Genomic DNA, 27,908 nt, shown 5'->3' on the forward strand with positions numbered 1-27,908 from the left:
GTAGCAGCTCCAACATTCTACTGTGTTGTCTGTGTAACCAATAGCATCTGTCAGGAGTGATGGCATATCACTTCTGAGATTAAGTTATAAAGGACTGTGGCTTCTGTCTTGGGCACTCTCTTCCTCCCATGCACACGCACTCAGATCACTTGCTCTGGAGGAAGTGAGCTGCCCTGTGGTCAGGAGATTCAGGCAGAGTACCATGTTTTCCTGAAAATAAGACCTAGCTGGACAATCAGCTCTAATGCATCTTTTGGAGCAAAAAGTAATATAAGACCCAGTCTTATATATTATATTATGTTATACTATATTGTATTATATAGTACTGGGTCTTACATTATAGTAAAATAAGACCAGGTCTTATATTAATTTTTGCTCCAAAAGATACATTAGAGCTAATCGTCTGGCTAGGTCTTATTTTCAGTGAAACACAGTGTGGTGGGGAACTAAAGTCTCCAGCCAATAGCCATGGAGGAACAGAAACCAATTACCTACCACATAAGTGAATTTAGAAGCATATCCTCTCCAAGTTAAGCCTTCAGATGAAGCTGCAGTTCCAGTAGAAGCTTGAAAGCCACCTCATGGAAGACTTTGATCCAGAATCACCAGCTAAGCTGTCTCCAGATTCTGACCCACAGAAACTGTGCAATAATAAGTGCTTTTTTTAAAGCTAAGTTTTGAGGAAATTTGTTATGTATTAGCAGATAAATAATACATCGGGGTTTGTACCTGAGTCCCTGCTCTACCACTTACTAAAAGATGCAGGACAAGTTGGATAGCCTCCTGAGCTCCAGTTTTGTTACTTGGAAACTGATGACCATTTTTGCCTCACCTACCTCTCAGTGTTGTTACGAGTCTCACATAAGATAAAACATTATACAATTATTAATTTATCAAAACTAACCCCCATTTTATATATGAAAACTGGAAGGCCAAAGGAATGGAAAGAATTGACAGATGAGGCATTAAGGAACAGAGGAATTATGTGACTTGTACAGGCTTCAATTACTTAGAAAAGGAGCAAGGACGAGAATCCAGGGGTCTTGACTCCAAGTCCAGTTATTTCCCCTATGATGCCTAAAGTATCACATGCTATTAACATTAAAAAGTCACTCCATGTTTCAGGAAAATAGAAAGCAGGTAGATTATGGCTTGTACATGGTTAACCAAGGGAATTGTATTTCTTCTATGGCACATGACAAATCTGAAATAAATGCAAGAGGGTCAGACTTGTTCCAATTCAAATTGCTTTTACATTGTAAAGCCAATGCAGAACCAGTTACTCCTTCCTTCCGCTCTCTGTTGCTCTGCCAGTCATTCCAACACGCTGAGTCCAAGTACGTGGGCACCCAGCCAGAAGGTGACTAACACCATCTCTTTGCACCCAAAACATGTATAATAGGCAAATAACTCCTTTATTTAAAACCTTGCTAGACAAGTTGGTATCAGTCTCTTTAAACTACAAATACTCCTTTGTTATGCAATTTCAGTAAAAAAATAGTTGACTGAGAAGAGAAAAAAAAGTTAACAGTATTTTGAGCCAACAAGGTCAGACCATTTGGGTAACAGTGTTTAACCTTAACAGGGTTTCAAACTTTTTTTTCCTCAACTATTTTGGTAAACTACCTCACTTTCTGCTTTCCCCTCAACTTCAGTCTACTGCTAGGGGAAAAAGTGACATTTTAAAATGTTGAATAAGAATCTGATCCCAATCAGATAAAAATAATGTGTATATTGACTTGAAGGGAAAAGTAAACATAAAAACAGTTGTGTTGGAGTGGTAGGATCATTTTTTTTCCGTTCTTGGTTTTGTTTTTAATTTTTTAAAATAAATTTATATATAACATAGAATAAAACATTACATATACTACATAGTAATATATCTTACATATAATTTATATTATATTTTTAATTTAAAAATTCAAATTTCATACGTCTGTCTTAAAATGGGATTTACTAGATCTTTTGGGTTTAAATAATAACTAGTTATGGTTTATATTTTTACTCTTCATGTGTATCAGTTATATTCTTTAGTTGCAAGCAACAGAAACTAACCCTGGCTACTTAAACAGAAAGAGAACCTAGTTGAAGAATATGGGAGAAAGTATAGGACTCAAAGGGAGGCCTTAGCAAAGCAGGAAGCAGTCAGCCACGGACAGTGGCCACTACACCGAGCATAAGGCCCTAGCCCTGGAGTAAGCGAACACTCGCCAACTACTTCTGTTTCTTCTGTGTTCAGTGCCTGGGTCTAAGACGCAAAGTTTTCGGAGAGCGAGATTCTGCTTGGCCAAAGACGTGCCATGCTAGGATGTCCTGAGCTGATGAACGAAAGAGGGAGTTGAAAGAAATCTCCCAGGTCCCCTCCATTTCCGCGTGGGAGATCCATCCCAACACAGCTCTTAGCAGCGGGCAGATAGTCACCCCAAAAGGAGATGAAAATACTGACTGGAAGGCCCAATGTCCACTAAGTGGTAGGTTTGTCCTCACCACTGGATGAGAAGTTTGTGAGAACATGAACTGTCTTCCAGCAGTGTTTTAGATGGACATCCACACATCTTTTCTCCTCACCCATCAAGGACCAGCGAATACATGCTTTGGGCATGACATGTGATGCTTTGTATAACTTGATCTAATAGCTACACTCAAATTAGGTGAATCAAATCTAATCTTTTAAACATATCCCACATCCATTACCAATGCCTAGTGCTGTGTTTCCCATCCCAGGCACTGTCTCTCCTTTTCACCTCCTTTTGATGACCCACATAGCTTTCCCTGAAAAATATTCTGTATTAATAGGCATTGCATAAAAATGAAAAGGGAAGGGGACCCAAATGTTTAAGAAATACTGGTTCAACCAAATCTACAAATCATAGTTTGTCTAGATAGCTACAGACCATTCTACTCTGTTTTGAAGATCTTACTTTAAGTAACTATTAAACCACATTCTCAGGAGATGAATTCCACATGGGTTTAAAACACAAGTGGTTTAACTGCATTTTTAATAGAGGTGAAAATGTCAAAAATTTTATTAACATTCAGTTTAAAAAGCTTTGTAACTGTGGTCCACCAAGATATAGGAGTGCTGCTTCTTAAAGAAGTTACCCTTTAAGGTTTGGTCCTTGGTTTAGAAGTTCTGGAGCTTTGGTAGTTTTTGTTAAGAGCTTTAAGAATTCATTATCTTGGTCCAGGGCTGGTAATATCATGCCATTTTCTTCTTCCTTCTGGGGAGAAGAGACACTGTTACACCTCCAGGCTCTCAACACATTATTACTACAATCAGCTCCTTAACATCTGTGGATTAGAATTTGCTCTAAATTGGCCTCAAGGCTCCCTCTGAGAAATTGAAGGAGAAGCATTGAAATATCTCAGGATGGACCTTAAATGTAGTTTTTTTTGTGTGTGATAAAACATACGTATCATAAAATTTACCATCTTTGATCATTTTTAACTGGACAGTTCAGTGGCATTAAGTCCATTCACATGGTGCAACCATCACCGTCCATCTCCATAACTTTTTCATCCTTCTAAACCAAAACTGTTCCCATTAAACAACTCCCCATTCCCCTGGAAACTACCACTCTATTTTCTCTGAGTATGACTACTCTAGGTCCATCATGTAAGTGGAATTATACAGTATTTGTCCTTTTGTATCTGGCTTATTTTTGAATAAAAAACAGCTTTTTGATACATAGAATACTAGCCTTACAGTGAGTAAGGATACAAATGGGTGTAGCTGTTACTTCTAGATCAGAAGTCTTTAACCCGGAGCCCTTAGATGCGTCCTATTGATCCAAACCTTCTTTAAGGGACAAGTCTCCTAATTATAAGGTTTTCAGAGGAGGTTTAAATTCAGAAGATGCTCATCAACAGTCTGGGTCTTCTCTGCTTTGAGAGCGTTCTCTTGGCCCCAAACCAAGATTAGCTGCATCCGGGTAGCAACAATCACCGCCCTGGTCTTATTTATTGTATAGCTCTGGTCTTATTTATTGTATGGCTCTGGATTCAAGTTTGACACCTAATAGTATCACTCATTCTGTAACCCCCTAGCTCCATGTTTACCTGGCCACCTAGAACTTTGAGCTCACCTTCCTCATATGAAACTTAGCTAATATAAAGCAAACCAAATCATAATTAGATACCACTTTACACTCATTAGGATGGCGATGATAAAAAAATGAAAAGAAAATAAGTATTAGTGAGGATTCTGAGAAATGGAAACCCTTGTGCATTGCTGGTGGGAATGTAAAATGGTGCCGCCACTGTGGAAAACAGTATGGTGGCTCATCAAATTTTAAAAATAGAACTACCATATGATCCAGCAACTCTACTTCTGAGTTTATACCGAAAAGAACTGAAAGCAGGAACTTGAACAGACATGTCTACTCCCAGGCTCATAGCAACATTATTCACAATAGCCCAAGGGTAGAAACAACCCAAGTGTCCATCAGTGAAGGAATGGATAAGCCAAGTGTGGTCTATCCATACAGTAGAATATTATTTGGCCTTAAAAAGGGAAGACATTCTGACATATACTACAGCATGGTTGAACCTTGAAGACGTTATGCTAAGTGAAATAAGCCAGTCACAAAAGGACAAATACTAACGATTTCACTTAAATGAGGTACTTAGAGTAGTCAAATTTACAGAGACAGAAAGTAAAATGGTGGTTACCAGGGGCTGGGGGACGAGGAATGGGGAGTTAGTGTTTAAAGGGGACTGAATTTTGGTTTGGAAAGATGAAAAAGTTCTGAGATGGACAGTGGTGATAGCTGCACAGCAATGTAAATGTACTTGTCACTAAACTGTACACTTAAAATTGTTAAAATGGTAAATTTTGTAATGCATATTTTACAATAAAAGTTTTTTTTAAAAAGTCTGTTATCTGATCATTATTCCCTGCTCCTGCAGAAAACTTAGAAGCGTCTTGTAGACTTCATCCCAAATATCCTATTCTGGAAAGACACAGAAGGCAGTAAATAGCAAAATATTTCAAAAGCTGGCCTGCCTTCGTTTGAATTTTTCAATAACAAGTCACTTTAGCATCACATCCCCTCCCATCCTATTTCCCTCCCCCAAAGTTTGGCAAGTAGGAAAACAAGACTGAAATTTGAAACCAGAGGCAACAGGACAAGCTTCTGTGGGACTAGAATGGTTTCCAGGAGCCAGAGAGCTGCCACTCCAAGGCAGCCTGTACAGCATGGCTTGGGGAGAAACTCAGAACTGAGGCACGAGAGAAGCCCGCCTGTCCTGTCACTGGCCTCGCAGTGGCAACACAGGCCCCTGCCAGGTGATCACCTGCTGAGGTGGCCCACCAGGAGGTACGGGCACGGTTTTACACACGGAAGTCACTTACCTCACAAAAGTGGTTCTCGATAATGTTCAAAGCAGTCAGGGCAACCTGATGGTTCTCATGAAGTTGCAAAGCCTCGATTCTATCAACCCCACCAAGTTCTTCAATCAGAAGGCACAGGCTTTCCTTCTCCAAAAGCTTCTCTGCTGCCTGGGGGTGGCAGGATGAGAGCTAGTGAGACTCTTGGCAAAAGCCTGAGGTGGGGCAGCTTCCTCGGTGGAATCAGACCAAGAATCCCGTTTCTGGGCGGCCCGGTGGCTCAGGCGGTTAGAGCTCTATGTTCCTAACTCCAAAGGCTGCCGGTTCGATTCCCACATGGGCAGGTGGGCTCTCAACCACAAGGTTGCCAGTTCAATTCCTCGACTCCCGCAAGGGATAGTGGGCAGCATCCCCCGCAACTAGCAACGGCAACTGGACCTGGAGCTGAGCTGCGCCCTCCACAACTAAGACTGAAAGGACAATAACTTGAAGCTGAACGACACCCTCCACAACTAAGATTGAAAGGACAACAACTTGATTTGTAAAAAAGACCTTGAAGTACACACTGTTCCCCAATAAAGTCCTGTTCCCCTCCCCCAATAAAATCTTAAAAAAAAGAAAAAAAAAGAATCCCGTTCCAGAATGGGCAGTCAAGGTTTCACTTTTCCCACATTGATTTAAAATTGCACGGTCGCCCTCCCACTTTGGCTATTTGTGTTATATATGTTTAGGTTTCTCTTCACTGCACAACATACACTATTTCTTTTGCTGAATGTGCTGTCATCCATTAATGTATCACTATTGATATTTAGTAGATAGCCCCTGTCTAATTAACAGAAACTGCTTTAAATAACAGTTTGAAAGAATGTTCAAGTAAAGCTCGGCACATGCAGGTGTTTGGCCCTATCCTCCCTGAAAGCCTTCAGAGATGAGACAAGAGGCCCTCAGTAACTGCACCACAGCAAATAATGAAGTTCCTGGAAACAAATAACGTGAGAGGCTTTATCGTCCAGGGCTATTCATTCACTCCAACATGTGTCCATAAACGATGGGAGAGGCACGCAAACTGGAGATACTGATGCGATTTACAGGAGGCCTTTTGTAACCCATACTAACGGGGAGACACAATTGTTATGTTGTAGAAATATGTAAATACTTGTTATGGTGTAGAAAATATAATGTAGCAAATGGTCAGAGGTTTAAGTTACAGAAGATGTGCACAAATGACTCCGACTGTAATACAAGGCCTTAATGAACAATACTGTGCCAGGTCGATCATAGGAGAATGACATTCCCAAAAGAAGGAATGGCGAAAACAAAGTTTTGGAGCAGCAAGTACTGCATGTTATGAGACGAGGGAGTAGTTCAGCTGAAGAGAGAGATAAAGAGCAAACTTTGCTGTCATACCCGGAAGGACTCTGCTCGCTATTTTGTGAGCAGTAATAAAAAACCTGTGGGTCAAATGCAACATCCTTTGCGCCATATTGTTTACCCAATGAGAGTCTGTCTAAGCCTTGACACCCTCTAGTCCTCTCTGTGGGTCCAAAATGAGTTACTGGATTTGAGTGAACAAACTACTGTGTTTCCCCGGGTCTTATATTAATTTTTGCTCCCAAAGACTCATTAGAGCTAATGGTCCAGCTAGGTCTTATTTTCAGGGAAACACGGTAAGAGAGGAATCGACATGCTAAGTAAGGTAGCCTCAGAAAGAAAACTGGGCTGTGGAGCAGCAGGAGCCCTGGAGAAGGACTTTGGGCCCTAATAGCAAATGGCCCCAAAGTTACTTCAAAGAACCTCAAGTGCACTCTGCTGCCCATTTGAAGCTTTCTCCTGTCTCATCTCGATCTTTCTAACCTACTATCTCTGATCCAGGGGCATCACTGGTTCATCAGATGTGATTTGCCCAGACTCTCCCAAGGAAAAATCCCAAGTGTTTAATTTAAATGAAGCAGATGAAAGCACAAGTGTACTTTCACAAATGTGTTATGTCCAACTTTGTCTGCTGGCTGCCAACTCTCTACTCTCTGTGTGATTTATTCGAAATCTCAGTGTCTAATTGGGCTGTGTTTCAAATCTGTTCTTGACTCAGGTCTGTTCTTTGCAAGACAGTTACATGAAAAGGGTGCTTATAAAGGGAGCTTTCAAAAGGAGTTCCCTGGTGTTACTTTGAAACTTTTCAAAAGGATCTTAACCAAGTGGGCCCAGATGGTTCCTGCCTCCTGCTAGTCACACCTTTGTGTAGACTCAGGCTGATTTGTGTAACCAATAGGATGTTGCTGAAATGAACCCCTTTATAGATCCTAAAAGACAGGGGCCCTTCCACCTGCTTCCTTAGGTTATGTGCTCCAGAGGAAGCCAGCTGCCACAATGTGAGGACACTCAAGCATCCCATGGAGAAGTCTGTGTGGTGAGAATATCTCGCCAGGCGTGTGAGTGAGCCATCTTGGAAGTTGACCCTGAGCCTCCATCAAGTGTTCCAATGAGACCAAAGCCCCAAGTGACATTTTGGATTTCATGAGAGACCCTGAGCCAGAACTATCCAGATAAGCTGCTCCTAACCTTGGAAGTTATAATATGTGAGATAATACAAGTGGGTTTTTTGTTTTATTATTTAAGGAAGGCACAGCACACAGTGGCCCATGTGGGATCGAACCAACAAACTTGGTGCTACCAGCACCATGCTTTAAGCAACTGACCTAATCGGCCACCGCCAATATATGTGTATTTTAAGCCTCTAAGTGCTAATTTGTTATGTAGCAATAGAAAATGGACACAAACAGTATAAAAATACTGGCTTAACTTACCTTTATTTCAGAAATAGGACTTTTTAGAATTCTAATTCAAGCCTTTGTAGTCCATGATCCCAGCCATACAGATGAATGGAAAATACCTCTAGTATGGTTCCTTATATATATCCCTGCTAACTTACTGCTCCTTCAAGTATACCCTATGCTCCAGCCTTCTAAAAGAGCCTGTCACGTGGCTCACTGTTTGTTTTCTGCATCAAACCGTTGATTGGTTTTTTTCTTTTTTAGTTTCAGGTGTACAAAACAGTGCAACAGTTAGACATTCCACCCCTCACAAAATGACACCCTCCCTCCCCAACCCCCCACCCCTGTCGATTGGTTTCTCCATCTCACTTGGAGTCAATCAGAGGTCTCATGGACCTTATGTGATCTGGCCCCTGGGTGCCCTGAGTCTGATCTCCCATTATCTTCCATTCCATCCCTTTGCTCTCCTCTGGCCACCCTCCCCCTTGCTCTTCCTTTGACCTAGAATGTTCTTTCCCAGATAGCCACACGACTCACACTTCTTTGAGGTCTTTGCTCAAATAGTCTTCCTCAGAGAAGTTCCTCCTAACTATTGCATATTAAAGATCATCGTCCCCTCCCCACTCTGAGCCATCAGTGACTACCTCGTTATCAGCTATACTACCCATAACTCCCCACCTGATGTGTCTGCTCCCCTCGCTACCACTACATAAGTTCGATGAGAGCGAGGACTTTGCTCTGTCGTATCCTGAGCATCTAAAACAGTGCTGGGCACAAAGACTCTCATTTGAGAAAATGAACATAATGGACCTTCTTTGAAAGTCCTCTTGTTCTTGTTCTCCATAGACCATCTGGACAGAGGAAGGGGATGGGGGGGTGGTGGGTTGGCTAGGAAAGGGAATCCTACTTGGGTTTTAAGAACCACATTAAATGTCTTAAGTCTGGTGACTGCTATTTAGAAACCAACCTGTTCAGAACAGCTCACTTGGAGGAGAGCATTGATGATGTCCAGGACGATGATGGATAATTTTGGTGTCTCGGATGGTGAGCAGGTTCACCAGTGGCTCTAAGACTCCAGCATGGATAAATTGGATCAGCTGGTCCACGGTACCCCCATTTGTGAAGTTAGCCACTGTCCAGATAGCCTCTTTCTGGACTTTAAAATCTCCCTGCAGAAAGAATATTTACTTTCCTTACAGATCCTGAAGAACTTAAATACAGTAAGACTAACTTGGTTCCATTTCTAGGTAGGCTGTGGCAGCCAGGACTGTACATACAATCTACACAGAACACCCTGACAACTTGCCTCTAGTTCTGCAGCAAAAGACAGCATCTGTGAGAAGACAAGAAAGAGTCAGGTGGACTCATACGGGGTTTGACAGGCAGTTCCTAAGTTCAAATAGACTCATTTCCTTAAGTCAGGTTATGGGAAAAATAGAACCAATATATACCAATCCAGGTAATTGATCTAAATTAGAAATTATGCTTGGGAGTTGAGATTCTAGCCTATGTCTACATTTCTAGTCTTTCTGCCCAGTAAAACTTTGGACAAGAAGCTCCATAGTTATAAAGCTGAGCACACAGATGTGATCTTGGGGACTGAGCCAGCCCAGAGGTGACAGAAGACCACTGAAATATCACTCAGTGCATCCCTTGCATTTATGACAAGCATTTGGCCCAGAGATATGGGAGTAATTTATCATGGATCCTTTTATGCCTGGGCAGAAGGAGTTGTTCCCCTTTTGTGGCCTGGGAAAACTGTGACCTCAATTTAAGGCAAAAATAAAAAACCAAACAACTTATGGCTCCAAGCAAGTTATAGTTCAAAAGGCAGAGTTTGAAATGAGATTACTTCTTGACTCATGACTGGAGGCTTCTGATTAGAATATGGACAGACTCACAGAACAGAGAATAGGAAGCATCTAATAGATTGGAAGATGCTATGGTTGGAGTTTCACACCTGACCTAGCTTTTCATACTTAATGGAAACCTGAGAACCCACCATCCAACCTCAGAGCAGAAACACCCAAGCAGGAAAGCACACCTCATCCATTAAAAAGGTGGCAAGAAGAAATACTGACGATATTGTCCTGGGGCATAGGGAAGTGACAATCAGGAGGAAGGAGGAAGCTTTATTGTATTTCAACTTTCACATTTGGATTTTCTGTGTATATTACCACTTTAATCAATGTGATTTTTATACTGAAAAGGCCACCTTTCTTTAGTATATAATATCACCATAACCGGATATGTTTTTCTTCCTAAAACAAAACAAAACTTTTCCCTCTTTTGGCAAGTAGAGAGTAGGTGGCACATTCTTTGAACATTACACAGAGATAAACTACTATTTACCAGCTCAAGATTTTTCTGGATATTTGAGCTGTGGGGCCACCTTTTCGATGAACAATGCTTGTTTAGTCTTCTAAATTTTTCATGGGTTGTTCAAAATGCGATGTCCTTTTTTACTTTTTTCTTTTTTAGGGAGCGCTAGGAAACTAATGTTTCATAGCTCCGTTGTGAGCTCAATTAGTTAGCTTCTTCACCTGTGCCTGAATTCCTGAAGGAGTTCAATACAGGGCCAGTTGGACCAAATGTGCCACTTACATTTTTTAGCAGAGACACCAAGGGAGGCAGCGCATTGCAAGCAATCAGCTGCTGGATGTGCTGGTGGGGCCCCGCGGCCACGTTGCTCAGGGCCCAGGCTGCCTCCTTCTGGATGGCGGACTTGGGGTGCCTCAGGAGTCGGGGCAGCACACTCAGGATGCCTGCATCGATGGCCACTTGCGTCTGGAGGTCTGTTCCTGTGACGACGTTCCCCACAGCGCCAAGAGAGGGGGTCTGGAAGAACAATGCAAAAGCATCACCAAGTATTGCAGGTTTATCACAGTGAAAGGTGACAATCACACCACAATCTGTGCTGATGGCTCTCTGGAAGCCCGTGAACAATGGTTATATCCATGACCCTTATTAATTCAGCACATTGATGGCTGTTTATAGAGCTTACAGGTAGTTGCCAACTTCCTAGTAGTTCTGACTCAAGTGGGATAGACGTCAAGGGATACTTTTATCAAGAAATGACGTGGTCCCTTTTACATCCTTAGATTGGGAAAGCTACAACATTGTGGGTAGTGTCCAACTTCCTAGTAGTTCTGACTCAAGTGGGATAGACGTCAAGGGATACTTTTATCAAGAAATGACGTGGTCCCTTTTACATCCTTAGATTGGGAAAGCTACAACATTGTGGGTAGTGTTTATAATGTCGATTGAATTTATAGCTAGCACCAGAGTCAAGTTTCTGTTGTATCTTTAATTGGAGCTAATGAGGTCCCAACGGCATTTGTTGGCATCGTCACAAACACCCCTCTCAAGAACGATGAAGGTCCACAGGAGGGGTCTACGATTGGACTCAAGACAATTGTCCTAGGAGGGTTGACTGTGGCTTTATTTTGGTTTCTCTGCACTGTGGTGGCAGCCCAGTGCAGCCCATCAACAGTCCTAGAGTTTCCCCAGCCTATTACACTGGGTATCTGCTACTCATGTGACAGGTGGAAGGTGTGCTATAGGCCAATCACCGCCTTGCCAGGACCGGCAACTTGGGCCCAAACCCCCAGAATGAGGAACTTCTTATAGATATTCTCTTCACACCCTCCATACCACCAGCACTATCTGCAAACTAACCTTGATCTCTGAGGAATACTGTGCTACTCTCGGAATAGGTGATCACTGAGGCTGCATAACATATAGCATTAGACACAGAAGTCAAAAGGGGCACCCACATTGTAACTACATTTTCAAGAAGTATATTTTGTAAGTGGCATGTTTCATGACACAGAAAAGTATTTGATATTGCTTTTACTTACTTTTCACCTATATCTGAAGTAGTCTCAGAGAACTGGGGAAAGGATAAGAGGGAATTTCCTTTTATACTTTAGTAAGAAACTTAAATGTTACATGAGCTTTACACACACACACACACACACACACACACACACACACACCCCTGTATAAGCGAACTTATTAATGGCTACTTGCATAGACCACTGGAAGGAAAGGCCGCAAAATAATAGTTGACTGAGTGGAGGGATTGTAAGCAATTTTAATCTGTATTTTCTAGTTATCAGATTAAGAAAAAGTACGTTACTTAAGACCCACTGGGATTTGGGATCAAAATAGATACAAGTGTTTGACTTCGTGAGTGGCAGAGACCAGGGAAATGCAGACGACAAGCTTTGTTTGAGGTAAAGGATTAGAGCTGAGTGTGGAAGACCAGGGCTGGGGAAAGAACAGACCTTGCTAAAGTGAAAACAATGCATGACTATCGGCAGGCCCACACCGAGACAGGTGGGACCTGGGACACTTACTAAGACGTTGAGTTCCGAGCTGGCCATGAGCTCAACCAACCTGGGCAGGAAGCCTGTGTCAACCACTTGGCTGATGCGCTCGTTGCTGCCATCGGTGAGGTTGGTGAGGGCCCAGCAGACGTCAGAGAGAACCTCGCGGTCTTGGTGCTGCAGGAGGTGAAGAGCATGGGCAACATCTGCTTCAAGGCTTTTTTGCAAGGGTACGGATCCTTGTTCCAGCACAGGTTGGACAAGGTCCACGTGATGTTCCGCAGAAATGTAATCTGTAACAAGAGCCTGCTTCCAGCATCGTGTGCCAAGAAGAAACAACGCAGGCGGCACCATGTCCTTGCCGGCTTTGATCGATATTATTGACCAGCATGAACTACAGCATTTGAGCGTCAAACAGGAATTTGTCCTCTGTAGTGAGGGACATGAGGGACACCAAGAATGAGCTTTACGTTTTCTATGCAAATGTTCGATGGAGGTTTCCTTAGAGTCCTTCCCCACCCCACTCAGTTGATGACCGCATTTCATTTTTCACTGGCAAATCAAAGATGCAGCAAGAGTTACATGTCCTTCCTACCAGCCTGAAATCAACACATCATAACCACTCTTCTTATCGTCTAGTCGAGGATCAGCCTTCCTACCCTGCCTGCCCCTGGATTCCATCACTTTTCACCTTTAAAGATCCCAGCCCCAGATCACCTCTCCCCTGGATCGCTCCCATCAGTATAGAAACACACTCTCCAACCTTCAACTCTGACCCCTGGTACCTCTCCAGCCACCACCCCACTTCTGATTTCTGAGTCCATCCTCAAGGAGCCATCTATATTCACTTTCCATCTGTCCTTCTGGTTTCTGTCCCTACTTCTTAGTGATGAAATCAGCTCCTTCCAAGTCACCAAATCCCACAGCTGCTTTCCCGTCTTAAATTTACTGTCTCTCTCCATCGTATTTAGTAGCCAGTTGTTCCCTTCTTGGCATCTGTGAAACCAAACCTGGTTTTCTGTTATTGAATGGACTTTCTTCTCAGTGTTCTTGGCAGGCTCTGCCCGACCTGTGAATGTCAGAGCCCCCAGGACTTGGTCCCGGGCTCTCCTCACATGCTAGGCCAGGCGTTGGCAAACTTTTCTGTAAAGGATCAGGTGGTAAACATTTTCAGTTTTGCGGGCCCATAGGGTCTGTTACAACTAGTCAACTCTGCCCTTGTAACACTACAAAAGCCACAGACAATATGTACGTCAATGAATGTGCTCCAATAAAACTTTATTTACAAAGCAAGCAGCTGGCCAGGTTGGGTTTGCTGAGCCCTGCTCTGGTTGGTCTTGCCCAGCTGGGTGACACACTTGTGCACAGAGATAAGTATTTAGAGCTGCACACCCACCTACCTGACCCTGCTGTCACAGTGCTTCTCACTGACTTCAACTTAAATGTACAACTGAGCCTCTGAGGCCTCCTTCCCTCCATCGTCCTCATTTCTCTAGGAGGACAGTCATCTAAAACCACCAGAATTTGGGGCATCCTTGTATTTTTCTGTCTCACTTCTATGTGTGGTACAGCGGTATCCCAGGGCCATCAGCTTCCCCATCCTCTGCTATCATCCTACTAAGCAGCCAGGAGCATCTTTCTGAAAGATCAGACCACTTCCCTGCCTGCCTTAAAATCCTCCGAAGGCTTCTCTGTGACACCAGGATGATGGCCAAGTCCCCTGGCCCACGTGCCGCCTCACACTTCCCTCTCTTACAAACCCTGTGGTCATGCCAGCCTTTTCTGGGCTTAACCATGTCAGATCTTCTCCCACCTTGAGGACTGGGTGTGTATTCCCCTGGGTTTTGGAAGCTAACGTCTCTTCATTTTTGTTTGAGGCAAAGCTAGAACCCAAATTTAACTTCTTATCCAGGGAGTCCTCTGCTGTTGTCACATCAATCAACTTTGACTTTGAGCTTCAAACTTAGACCCTATTACCTAAGAAGAGACCTGGTGAGCCACCAGTTCTGTGCTCCTTGAATGGAGAGCTTTGTCGTCTACTTTTGCAGGACTGTAAGCTTAGAAAAAGCTTAATGGACTTCTTCCAATACCCTCAACAGAAAGGTCAGCACTCCTGCCTGCCGAGGACACATTTGGATCAATTTCTATCTGAAGCGATAGTCAGTCCTAGGACTTGTTTAAAATTGCTGTCACACGGGCCACGTGGTAACCACACGGCCTCGCATTGATTTGGAAGTACTTCCCCAATTTCCCAACTTTGAGAACTTCTTACCTAGCTGGGTTTTCTACTTTAAAGATACTTACTGGTATATTTGATGAAACCAGGGCCAGCAGACGTGGGATGGCATTGCTCGTGATAACCAAGTCTCTGAATTCTGCGCCATCACCTACAAAGAGATGAGAACATGACCTTCAAAGAGGGAATCTTGAGGTCTGTGACTAATTCTTTAAAAGTCTGTGCAAAGGGTGAGAGGCCAAAACTCTTTCCTGGGTTGGGCACGTAGATGACAGGATAGCCCTGAACTGGATCCCGCATCTCCACCATGGGGCTGGGTGTATAGGCCTGAGGTGCCGAGCAGGCACCACCCGGCAGTGACAGCCATGGCGCAATCTGATCTGTGGACACATAAAGGAGCCAGCCACCTGGACCTAGGCAGCATGCTCTAAATGCGGTTGGCATGTCACAGCATGGTTCTCAGGAAGACAAAGGCCATTACAGACCAAACTGTCTTCCCAGAAGGACTTGGCACAGGGCAGTAACTTCCAAAGGCAACTTAGAGCACAGTCTGGGAGATGGATAGATGGTGTCATCAGCTCTTTGCGACTTTGGCTAGCATACCAATTTTAGACCTTAGAAGCCTCAGTTTGTGATTCTTCAACTGTCAGGGAAGGCATGAGTTATATTACACCAGCGAATTTTGCCGGTTCCTTACTGAACCAAGCAAGATAAGAGACAAAGGCTCTGCAATAGATGCTTTATTTCTGCAAGCATTTAAACAAGCAGACTGATTTTATATTCTGTGTTTGCTAATCCCAATATCTGAAGTCCTTGGAGGTCAAACCACACTGTTTGTTTCTGCTAACTCGGTCTTGGTGGGGTATTGATTCTTTGAATTTGAAAAGGCTAATCTTTGGCTGATCTTACTATGTCAAAATCCTGAGGGATGCAATTAAGTTCATTTCCCCCAGAAAACATTTTATTTATATTCAGCCAGGAATCCCGGGGCTGCCAACCCTGCATCACTGACACCAGCTCGGCCTTTACTAGACCACGCAGGGAATAGGGCATCACGTCCCAAATCTGCAAGGCTCATCTTAGGATTGTGTTTTCAGGGAAGACCTTTACCCCAAGCTAAGGAAACACTTTTTGTATGGTCCTTTGGCAACTTTCACTGGAGGTAGAATTCTTTTAGGATCCTGGTTTATGTAAGGCTCTGTCATAAACCCCCATCCTGCATGAACCAAAGGCTTGTCTTTGTTCCCGAAGCCATCAAGACCGGAGGCTGTAGGACCTGGTATCCCTAGGTAGCCTGTAGCTTCAGTGTGTACTGCATTATCTGGTTTTAGCTTCCATTTTTGGCCTCTGAACTTGACTCAATTTTGGAAAATTTCCAGGCACATAAAGTATGGGGTCCACAATGCTATCCAAAGGACTCCCATTGCATGCCACATGCCTGGCCCACTATTTTCTTAGCCCCCTGAAGGGAGAGTTTCACCTGCTATATTACCAAGGGCCCACACTGCCTGTTCAGACACAATCATATGCGGGGAAGACAGAAGTTCAACCAAGGGCTGGATGGCTCCCGCTTCCACAACAGCTCGAGTCTGCTCCGAAGTCCCTGAAGCAACGTTGGTCAGAGCCCAGGTGGCCTCACGCTGCAAGCAGGGGTGAAGTGATGATTTCAGGAACTCCACCAGCCTGGGAATGAGCCTTGCTTCAACAATCAGGTTTAGAGGAGGGTTCCTTTTCTGCAACAGTATTTACCTTTGCAATGAAGGGGAAAACAACAAAACATGAGTCACATGAATCAGGCATTAAGAACCTCCTTTCTAGATGTTCTTGGCATTCCTAACTATCACATGACACAAACAGCTGACCAGAGCCACTTAATGTCCTCGAGTTTAGCCTATAGCACTTTACAGTGATGAAGCAACATTTTCCCCTTCAGGTATTATCTATCACTGGGATTCCTGTAGAGGCCAATTTAAATTAAGCAATTCATCTCTGACAACACTTGTATATCTTAAGTTGTTCTCAAGGACAGTGTAGAGGAGACACTTAGTCTCGCTTTTGGATAGACTAACCTTTTCTTATATTGTGTGGCCATTATTGCCACTGCCAAGAAACCAAAGAGGCCACCGGAGCTCATTTCGAGCTATGAACCTGTCAACAGCAGAAGTCTGTTTGGCGATACCTGGCTGCCTAGGCGGCCTGGAAACATAGGTCTGGATCGGAGGCATTCACACCATTGATTATTTCTTGCAGGGTGAGGCTGACCTGCAAGGAGACACACATTCAGGTCAGAGTTTCTGCCAAAAGGAACCATGAAGGTCGTCTAGTCTAGCCATCTACCTGCTTAGAACAGGCTGGCTTGATGAGTATGTCCCAATCTGCATGCTGGTCTTTATCAGGAGAGGGAAGAGCATTTGGTGGTTTCACAGGTCTCACAGATCTTTAGGACACGTCTCATGCTTTAGGGGACAGGTAATTCCTATCGTCACTTGGATCCCCAACACCTTTTTTTATTACATGCAGTAAGAACATGCTAGTGGATGTCAGCCAAAATGGCAAAGGACCTCGAAAAATTCTCTCCTCTATAAATGCAATAAGAAAACTGACAATAGTCAGAATCCACTTTTCAGAGCTCTAGAAACTGACCAAAGGCTTCTAGCAATTTGTTTTATGCGAGCCTAAATTCTTGTTCAAGAAAAATATCTAGGTCTAAGTAAGAATAGTGAGCACTGTAGCATTTTGCCTTACCTTATTCCCACCTACTCCCCAGATTCATGGTAGCCTTGAAAACAAACAGCTCAGCAGCCACTGGAGGAGACAGAATAGTTGTTGCTCCTTTAAAGTCTCATTCCCAGACAATTATTATTTGACCTGTCTGGTAGTTTTCTGGGAGATCCCATTTGTAAGATTCATTTTATTTGACCCATATCTCACACAATACACAATTCTTTTCCCTGAGGGTAGTTGTTAAAAACAATTAGAGGAAGTTGTTTAACTTCACAGCTGACTGGGGGAAGGGGTTTGCTGAATAACAATTGGTGCAAACAATAGATTAACAGAACAAAAAAATAACAACAACAAAAAAAGGCAAAGCTATGGAATGAGATGTTCATCATGGCTTTGAAAGCTCTGACATCGTCCTGAAAACCAGCAAGCCATGTGGCATGTATGGGGCTGTGCACATGCTTACAAAAAACTGAGAAGGCCCTGAGCTCTCATCTCTGACAGACCTGATGGTCTGTGCAAGCAAGAAGTGAAGGTTTAAGTCAGGCTTGTCAATGGCCTGGCTGAGTGTTGAAGGCATGCCCCAACAGGTACATAGAACACCTTGGCAAAGATTGGGTGAATTTTTGGTTCCAAGTGTTTAAGGAAATCTGTCCAATCATTAGCTGACCACTAAGCTAACTGAGCAAAGAACTCAGTGGCCACACATAACAAAGAAAACAGACTTTACAAAAGTAGTTCAGAAGCCACTGAACAAACAACAACCAACAACAACTAAAAACCCTGGGCAAAGGGGATCTGATGTCCAAAGTTGCCATATGATATCTTTGAAAATGACCAGTTGTCTAAGAAATTGCAAGACATGCAAAGTATGGCATGTACACATGAAAACAAAGCAAATCAATAGAAACTGTCCCTGAGGAGCCCCAAAATTGATCTTACTAGGCAAAGACTTTAAATATGTTCAAGGTGAAGAGAAAACAAAACAAACAAAAAACATGTCTAAAGAACTAAAGGGAAGAATGAGAATGATGTCCCACCAGAGAATATTGATGAAGAGATAAAAATTATAAATAGGAACCAATTAGAAATTCTGGAATTGGAAAGTACAATAACTTTCCAATTCACTAAGGGGCTTAAGGGCAGATTTGAACACACAGAATAAACAATTAGTAAACTTGAAGATAGGTCACTTGAAATTATCCACTGTGAGAAAGATAAATAAAAAAGAATAAAGATGAAAATTAGCAGATCTGTCAGACACTATCAAGCATACCAACTTATGATAAATAATAAATAGGACAGAGAGGAAAGAGAGAAAGTGGCAGAAGTATATTTGAAGAAATGATTTCCAAAATCTTACCAAATTTGATGAAAAATTAATCTACACATTTGAGTAGCTCAAAGAACTCCAAATTGGAAAAAACCTGAGATTCAAACCTAGCTAGACACCTCATAATCAAACTGTTGAAAGCCAAAAACAGAGAGAATCTAAAAAATCAGCAAAAGAGAAGCAACTCATCATGCATGAGGTCTCAATAAGATTAAGAGTTGATTTACCATCAGAAAGCATCAGGAGACCAGCGAACAGCAGGATGACATATTCTAAATGCTGAATGAAAGACTATTAAGCAAGAATTCCATATGCAGCAAACTATAATATAATGAAGGAGAAATTAAGACATTCCCAGATAAACAAAAACTAAGAAAACCTGTTGTTAGAAACCCACTGTACAACAGAGTTCTTCAGGTACTAGAAACTAGACAATAATTCAAGTCATAGTAGGAAATCAAGAATGCCAGCAAAGATAAATGTATTGGCAACTGTAAAAGACATAAAAAATACAAATATGTTTTTGATTGTAACTCTTTTCTATATGATTTAAAAGACAACTGCATAAAGCAATAATTATAAATCTATACTGATGGGCATACAATGTATAAAGAGGTAACTTGTGTGACAAAAAGAACAAAAGGAGGTGGGGAGAGAATGAAGCTATAAAGGAGCAAATTTTGTATACTATTGAAATTAGGTTGATATAACTCCAAACTAGATTGCTGAAGATGTTAACTATCCCCAGGACAAAAACTAAGAAAATAACTTTAAAAATACAGCAAGAGAAACAACAGGAAAAGTAAAATATTTAACTAGAAAATATTTATTTAGCACACACAAAAAAATGGAGAAATAGAGGCACAAAAAGACATAAGACATAGATAATAGCAAAATGGTAGACATAAATCCTATTTTTATTAGTAATTTCATTAAATGTAAATACATTACATTTAAAATACATTACATTACATCCCAATAAAAAGCAAGATTTGGTAGCATGGATTTTAAAAATCCATGATCCAAATATATGGTGTCTACAAGAGACATACTTTAGATTCAAAGGCACAAATGGATTAAAAATAAAAGGATTGAAAACAATATGTCATGCAAACAGTAACCAAAGAGTGCTGGAGTGGGCATACTGATATTAGACAAAATGAACTTTAAGACAAAAGTTGTTACTAAAGGCAAACGATGTCATTTTATAATAGTGAGTTTATCTTTCAAAAAAATATATAAAACGTATGCACCTATCAACAGCCCTCAAAATATATGCAGCAAAAACTGACAGAACTAAAGAGAGAAATAGAGGATTCCACAAGGACAGTTGGAGACGTCCAACTCCACTCTCGGTAATGGATGGAACAACTAGATACACTATTGGCAAGTTAATAGGAGACCAACAACAGTACAAATTAACCAGACCTAACAGACATCTACACTAAGGAACAGCAGAATGCACATTCTGTTCAAGGGCACATGGAACGTTCAGGACAGGCCATGTGTTAGGCCTTAAAACATGTCAATAAATATATAAAGACTGAAATCATGCAATGTTCTCCAACCCAATGGAATGAAATTAGAAACCAATAATAGGAGAAAATTAGGAAGTTCACAAGTTTGTGGAAATTAACACACCCCTAAATAACCAGTGGGTCAAAGAAGAAATCACAAGGGAAACTAGAAAATTCTTTGAGATGAATGAAACAAAAACATTAAAAAACTGATAAGATACAGTTAAAGCAGAGTTTAAAGGGAAATATATAGTCATAAATGCATATATTAAAAAAAGTAGAAAGATTGGGGAGGGCCCAGCTCGCGCCATGGGGCTGTGGAGGATAACACAGATGGATGCGAGTGGGGCTTTGGCTGCTCAACCCCGACGGCTGCCCCATGGCCGAGGAGGAGCTGGAGGCACTGGTGAAGCAGAGGCAGCCGAGGTGCAGGATGCAGAAATGAGTATCTTAGCCCAAGTTCTGGGTCAGTCAGCCCTGGCCCATTAAGTAACTTAGCACTTGTAAAGTCCCAGAAAACTAAAACAGTAGAGAATCTTACACAGATGGCAAGATATGGACAACTAAGTGGGAAGGTAACAGAACAAAGTTTAATAGAAATCCTTGGAAAAGGAAACCAACGAAGAAAAAAACACAGTTAAATTGAACAGAAAAAAAGTAATGGCCTCTGATGATGATTACTGAATTTAAAATGCTTAGACATGGAACTTAAGGGAATGATTCTAAGACAGACAATGCTAGGCAGAAGTTAAGATCTGATTCAATGTTTACGTGTATGAAAATCGATATAGTATACCATATCAATAGAATGCTGAGGAAAAATCGCCTGATCATCTCAACAAACGCAGGAAGAGCATTTGACAAAATCCAACACCCTCCTGTGATTGAAAAAAAAAAAAAATTCAACAAACTAGGAATAAAAGGGAACTTCCTTAACCTGATAAAGGCATCTACAAAAGAACCCACAGCTGGCGTCATGGTAAAAGACTGAAAGCCTCCCCCTTAAGATCAGGAACAAGACAAGGATGGCTGCTCTTATTACTTTTATTCAACATAGTATTGGAAGTTCTAGAGAGGCTATGTGGGCAAGAAAAAGGAATAAAAGGCATCCAGATTGGAAAGGAAGAAGTAAAATCATCTCTATGTGTAGATGACACAATCTTGGATATAGAAAATCCTAAGGAATCTACACGCACAGAAATTTAGAGCTAATAAACAAGGTTCAGCTAGGTTGTAGGATTAACATACAAAAATCAATTGTATTTCTATACACTAGCAATGAACAATGCAAAATAAGAAACCAATTTTATTTACAGTAGCATTAAAGCGAGTAAAATATTTAGGAGTAAATTTAGCAAAAGTGTAACCCATACTGAAAATTATAAATGAATTTAGAGAGGATCTAAATAAATTAAAAAATATCGTATATTCATGAATTGGAAGACTTCACATGTGAAGATGGCAATATTCCACAAATTGATCTACAGATTCAATGCAATCTCCATTAAAATCTGAGCTCTGTTTATTGAAGAAATCGACGAGCTGGTTCTAAAATTCATATGGAAATGCAAGGGATCTCAAATGGCTAAAATAATCTTGAAAAAGAACAAAGCTGGAGGACTCACACTTCCCAATTTCAAAACCTATACAAAGCTACAGTAATCAAGTCTGTGTTGTGCTGGCCTAAAGATAAACATGTAGGTCAATGGAAGAGAATTCAGAGTCTATAAATAAACCATATTTATAGTCAATTGATATTTGACAAGGGTATTAAGACCATTCAGTGGGGAGAAAATAGTCTTTTCAGCAAGCAGTGCAGGGACAACTGGATATCCACCTGCAAAACAATGAAATTAGACCCACACTCACACCATGAACAAAAATTATTAGGTCGGTGCAAAAGTCATTGCGGTTTTTGCAATGATTTTTAACCCTTTAAGCCGCAATGACTTTTGCACCAACCTAATAATTCAGACTGGACCAATGACCTGAATGTAAGAGCTAAAACCATAAAATGCTTAGAACAAAACACAGGGTAAGTCTGCAAGACGTTGGATTAGGCAATGGATTCTTAGATATGATACCTAAAGCACAAGCAACCAAGGAAAAAAGTAGATGAACGGGACTGCTTACAAGTTTAAAACTTTTATGCTTCAAGGAGTCTATCAAAAAAGGGAAAAGACAACCCACAGAATGGGAGAAAATATCTGCAAATCATATATCTGGTAAGGGTCTAGTATCCAGAATGTATAAAGAACTCTCAGAACTCAGCAATAAAAAGACGAATTACTTGATTTTAAAAATGGGCAAATGGTTTGAATAGACACTTCTCCTAAGAAGATACACAAATAGCCAATAAACACATGAAAAAATGCTTGTCATCATTCGTCATTAGAAAAACATAAAAACCACAGCAAGATAGCTCTTTGCACCCAGTAGATGACTATCATCTAAAAATGGACAATAAGAGGTATTGGGAAGAGTCAGAATACAGTGGTGCAGCTACTTGGGAAAAGTTTGGCAGCGTAGTTGTGTCCTATTGCTACTGTAAGAAGTGCCATGAATTTAGTGGCTTAAAACAACACCAGCTTATCCTCTCACAGTTCTGGAGGTCAGATGTGCATAACCAGTTTCATGGGACTCAAGTCAAGGTGCTGGTAGGGCTGGTTCCTCCTGGCGGCTCTGAGGGGAGAATCTGTTTCCTTGCCTTTTTCCAGCTTCTAGCGGGGCCACCTGGGTTCCTTGGCTTGTGACATCCTCCCTCCATCTTCAAAGCACAGTAAACTGATCTCTGCCTCTGTTATCATATCACCTTCTGCTCTGACTTGTCCTGCATCCTTATTATAAGGATCGATGTGATGACACTGGACTCATCAGATAACGCAGCATAATCTCCCCATCTCAAGATCCTTATTTGTCTATAAAGTCCTTTTAGTCATATAAGGTAACATCCATAGATTCTGGGGATTAGGAGATGGAGACATTTGGGGGGCCATTATTCAGCTTACCATAGGCAATTCGTCAAAGAATTAAACATAGCATGACCATATGACCCAGCAATTCCACTCCTAGGTATATACCCTAGAGAATTGAAAACATGTCCACATAAAAACTTGTATACAAATGTTTATAGCAGCATTATTTGTAATAGCCCAAAAGTGGAAACAACCCAAATGTCCACCAACTAATGAGTAGATAAACCAAATATGGTCTATCCATGCAATGAAATATTATTCAGTCACAAAAGGAATGAAGCAATGATACATGCTATAGCATGGCTGAACCTTGAAAACATGATGCTAAATGAAATAAGCCAGGCACAAAAGACCACATATTATAAGATGCCATTTATAGGAAATATCCAAAATAGGTAAATCCGTAGGGACAGAAAGTAGATTCGTGGTCACCAGAGACCTGGGGAGTGACTGCTTAATGGGTATGTGGTTTCCATTTGAGGTGATGAATATGATTTGAAATTAGCTAGTGGCAATGGTCACACAACCTTGTGAATACACTGACAAACACTGATTATGTACTTCAAAAGGGTGAATTCTGTGGTGTATGAATTGTCTTATTTTTTTTTTTTTTAAGGCATGCTAGTACAGGACAAAAAGGAAAACAACTCTTTCATTTCGTAGTTTCATCTTCCTTGGGTGGGAGGGCCTCTTAGGGACTATTCTAAACAAATGAAGCTAAGTAGAGATACGGCACTGCCCTACGGCAATTCAGAGAATGGTTACAGCCACTCTGTTCGATGGCCGATGGCCGGCAACACATCACCAGGTCCATCTGCCCCGAAGGCACCCATCTGTGCCCTCTAGGAGCCCTAAGCCCAGCAGCGTGGATAAAGTGGGACACCGACAGTAGTGGATCAGGAAAGGCATGTACAATAGGTACAATCCTACTGAAGTTCTAAGAAGGGAAACAACCTGGGCAGGGCATTCTGGAAAGGATTCCCAAAAACATACAATACTGGCCTTGAGGTCAACTCCAGATTTGTATTGAGCAAGGTTAGGTGGATGGAGAAGGAAGACAGAGGGCAGCACTCAACTGCTAGGCAAGTCTTGACCCGTCGTGAGGAGACTCCGCTGGTGAGATAACCTTAGTGACCCCTCATTTCCTGTTTCCGGCTGAGTGGTGGCAAGTGAATTCTCCATTAGAGGCAGCAGCTTCCCATTAGAACACAGATCCCAGACTCACAGCCACAAAGATAATGACCTTTAGCTTTTGGACCACACCAGCTTAGCTTTCACCATGATCTCTCTATAGCCTTTCCTTCAAGACCCTCAATTAGAGCTTGCAAGTTCTGAATCAAACATTTTCAAGCCAGAGAAACTTACTAAGGACGTATTTTACACACAACTGCTCTAAATGCCACCTTCCAACATACCCCTTTGGTCAGTTGTTCAGAAGCTGGATCAGGGGAGAGACTGATGATATTTCTTCTCTTTAAGGCCTGCTCAACTTTCTTGGCTTTCTGGAGCTGCAGGTTGACCACTATCCGCTGTTGCCGTCGCATCTAGTGAGGGAAAGCAAGCAAGCGCTGGAGCACTTAGACCAGGGAAGTCAGGCTGTAATCACATTTAGCCTTTAGCACGCGTTTCAAAGCATCTGATTTCATTTTACAGGTGCAACAGGCTGGCAGTTAAGATCACACAGCCAGTAAATAGTCTCGGCTTGGTTTACCTCCTCTGCTTTCTCCTCCTACACCCCACCTAGAAAAATAATCAACCTTCTTCCCAAAGTAAAGGAAGCTCATGGACGCCCTTGGCAGCCCAGGATGCTCGGCTGTGGGGACATCTGAGCAAAGAATCCTGTTGCTCTGAGTCTGAGCACATCGTCACTGGTGCTATTAGTTCCTGAAGAGCAGGCCTGGGCCTTCCAACTGTGGGGTGACAGGTGGGGCTACGAATGGCACCCTCAGGCCCAGATGTCCCCGACCATTTCCGCTGTTAGGGAATCTCTCCCTGGGTCATTCAAACCTTAATCCAGTCCCGAGAATTTTACTTGGACACCAGCCTGAAGGAGATTAAAATTAAAAACAACCCTTGTCTCCTTATAGCAAGTGAAATTCAGACACTGTAGTTTTGAGAATCCTGGGGAAATGATCTGACATATACGGACAGATGAGTTTTAGGCTGAAGACTTAAGTATTAATTTGAGGAAGTTTATATGTATCAGATACTTCTGGTCTCTTCAACAAGCCATGTCCTTCTTGATTGAAAATAGGGTCACTGTGGTGTTATCTGGCAACGCAGGGACACACTGGGGCCCAGAGAGCCAATTGTACTGTTGCCCCATCACTGAGTGGCCCTTTGCTGCATGTTCTCCCTTCTCACCTCCTGGCCCTTCCTGCTGCTCTCCACAGAGAGGGTTCAATTTCATCTGCAGTGGTCTTGGAAGCCAGACAGCCATGCTTGTTGGAAAGGGAGTAAGAGTGATTTGGCTCTGGGTGTTTTCCTAACCGGCCATCTGTGTGACTTTGTGCTTCTCTCATCCTCAGCGGCCTTTCAGATTCCCCAGGTGTACCCAACTTTCTATATGATAGTTAAGATACATAGATGTAGGATCCAGAGCTAGAGCTAGAAAACTGAGACCAGAGAAACTGAATGAGAGTTAGAACCCACACATAGCACAGGCTCCCTACCCCCGCCCTCGTGCTCAGCCCAGCAGCTGCAAGAACAGTCTGGACTTTGCAATGCCAAGTCTTATTTCTGCAAGACGGGCTTAATGGCCGCAGTGTATTCCAAACATTTTAGCTCCTTGGTGAGCCTTTGGGACATGAGTGGCTGCAGTTAAGCACCTGTAATGCCAGGTATTTGATGCTGTTATCCAGTCCCTCAGAGGCAGGTATCGGCCCTGTTTTATAGATGAAGAAACTGATGCTGAGTTAACAGGTTCCACATCACACGGACACCTTGATTTGAGTCCATAATTGCCTGACTCCTAAGTTCTTGTGTTTTTGTTCTGCTCGCCCTCAAGATTTTATTAGGAAAATTTCAAACATACAGAAAAGTGGAAGGAATTATTTGGTGAACACCCACGCACCGATCCACAATGAACATTTTGCTTTGTCACCCCCTCTCCCTACCCTCCACTCCATTTTTAATGCATTTCAACCAGTGCTTTTTACTGTCCTTGTCCTGACAGAGTGAGTCAGGTGCTTTATACTCACAGATGCATCTTTGCCTCGGTTCTTAAATTTTCTCCGCCACTCTCCTGGAGCTTCTAAAGTCAGCATGTAGACTGGCGGAAGCAACCTACCTGTAGATAGGACAGTTACAAAGAGATTTTCAGTGTCTAGTGCGTGGATTACGTACATTAAGGCCATCTGGGTTCTAAGCCCTTCAGGGACTCACAGTGGGATGGAGAGCAGACTCAGGATGTTCATGCCAGTTCAATAGGTGACGAGTACTGTGGGAGCTCAGAGGGGACCAGTCCCGGGCTGCAGGAGGAAGGGAAACATCTCAAAGGCGTTTAGTCTGAACCAGGTGTTTGATGGCTAGGGCAGGCTGGAAGTAGAGCACTGAACCCTTCCATGTGGCTGTGTCCAGGAGTTTTGTACAGAATAGGATGGTGAGGAACCCAACCAGGCTGTGCTAGGAAGATGGTCCTCACCTCCCACACCCAACCCACCAGCAAGTTGGGTCAGGGCAGCCTCAAGGGTGACCCACTCCTTTTAATTCTTCGGTAGACTGCCTCCACCCTGGACCAAGCCACCATCACACCATCATCTTTTACCCACACTATCGCAATTGCCTCCCAACTACTTTCCATTGTCTTATTCCAATCTCTTCTCTACACAGATGCCATGTGATCTTTTAGAGAAAAGAATCTGATCATGTAATTCCTCCCACTTAAAAAACCCTCTACTGGAGGCCCACTGACCTTAGGAGAACACTCAAACTCCCTATGATACCCTGAGTGACCTGGCCCCAGCCCACTCCCTCTCTAACAACTCTTTCCAATCTAAGAATCTAAGTAACTTCCCACTTGGTTTGTTTTCTCCATAGCTTTTACCACCACCCAATATTTTGTTTATTGTGCACCTTCCTTCCCCTACTCTACAAAACAGTAGGACCATGTGTGGCTTAGGTATGATTCCTTAGCCTTGTCACAAAGCACAGCATACAGTAAGTAGGTACTCACATATTTGTTGGATGAGGGTGGTGAGTGATAAGGTCACAAATGGAGTTGGCCCCCAGTTAGAGGAGATTATTAAAATCAGGCAATGTTTGAACTTTCTACAAGGCAGCAGAAAATGATATTTCTTACATGTGTGTAATGAATGTCTGTCTGTTTCCAAGTATAGAGAACGGGCCAGACTACCTTATGGAAAAGAGAAAGCTTGATAAAGACCCGAGTCTATTGACTCTCGTCTTGAGTGTATCACCACTGAAAATGATTCGGGTAGGAAAGACTAATTTAGACCTATCAGTTTGGAAGGGATCATGTAGACAACTTGGAGAGTTTCAAGAGTAGAGAGCTAAGACTTAAGGAGATGAACTCTATGTGAGAACAGAACAAGAATTGAGTCTTGGTGACACACATATTAGGGTCCGAGGAAGTGAAGAACAAGCAAGAGACTAGGAGAAAAAATGGAATTTGAGACAGAATAGAATAGAGTATCAAAGGCACTACCAGTAACAGTGGCTACCAGGCCAGGGACA

General features: G+C 42.3%; 1 protein-coding gene across 1 annotated transcript; it reads right to left on the reverse strand.

The window, feature by feature from the left end:
* Positions 1–3,045: 3,045 nt before the first annotated feature.
* Positions 3,046–26,479, reverse strand: KPNA7 (karyopherin subunit alpha 7). Its single transcript, XM_088798900.1, is given in 12 exon segments — positions 3,046–3,218; positions 5,354–5,500; positions 9,086–9,121; positions 9,123–9,269; positions 10,705–10,938; positions 12,462–12,619; positions 12,622–12,724; positions 14,736–14,818; positions 16,148–16,416; positions 16,847–16,929; positions 24,629–24,757; positions 26,414–26,479. Coding segments are annotated over 12 exon segments (1,575 nt in total). The 3' UTR covers positions 3,046–3,098.
* Positions 26,480–27,908: the final 1,429 nt, after the last annotated feature.

Source organism: Rhinolophus sinicus, chromosome 5 (assembly GCF_057876585.1).
Source record: "Rhinolophus sinicus isolate RSI-liver-muscle chromosome 5, RSI-T2T, whole genome shotgun sequence".
Lineage (NCBI taxonomy): Eukaryota > Metazoa > Chordata > Mammalia > Chiroptera > Rhinolophidae > Rhinolophus > Rhinolophus sinicus.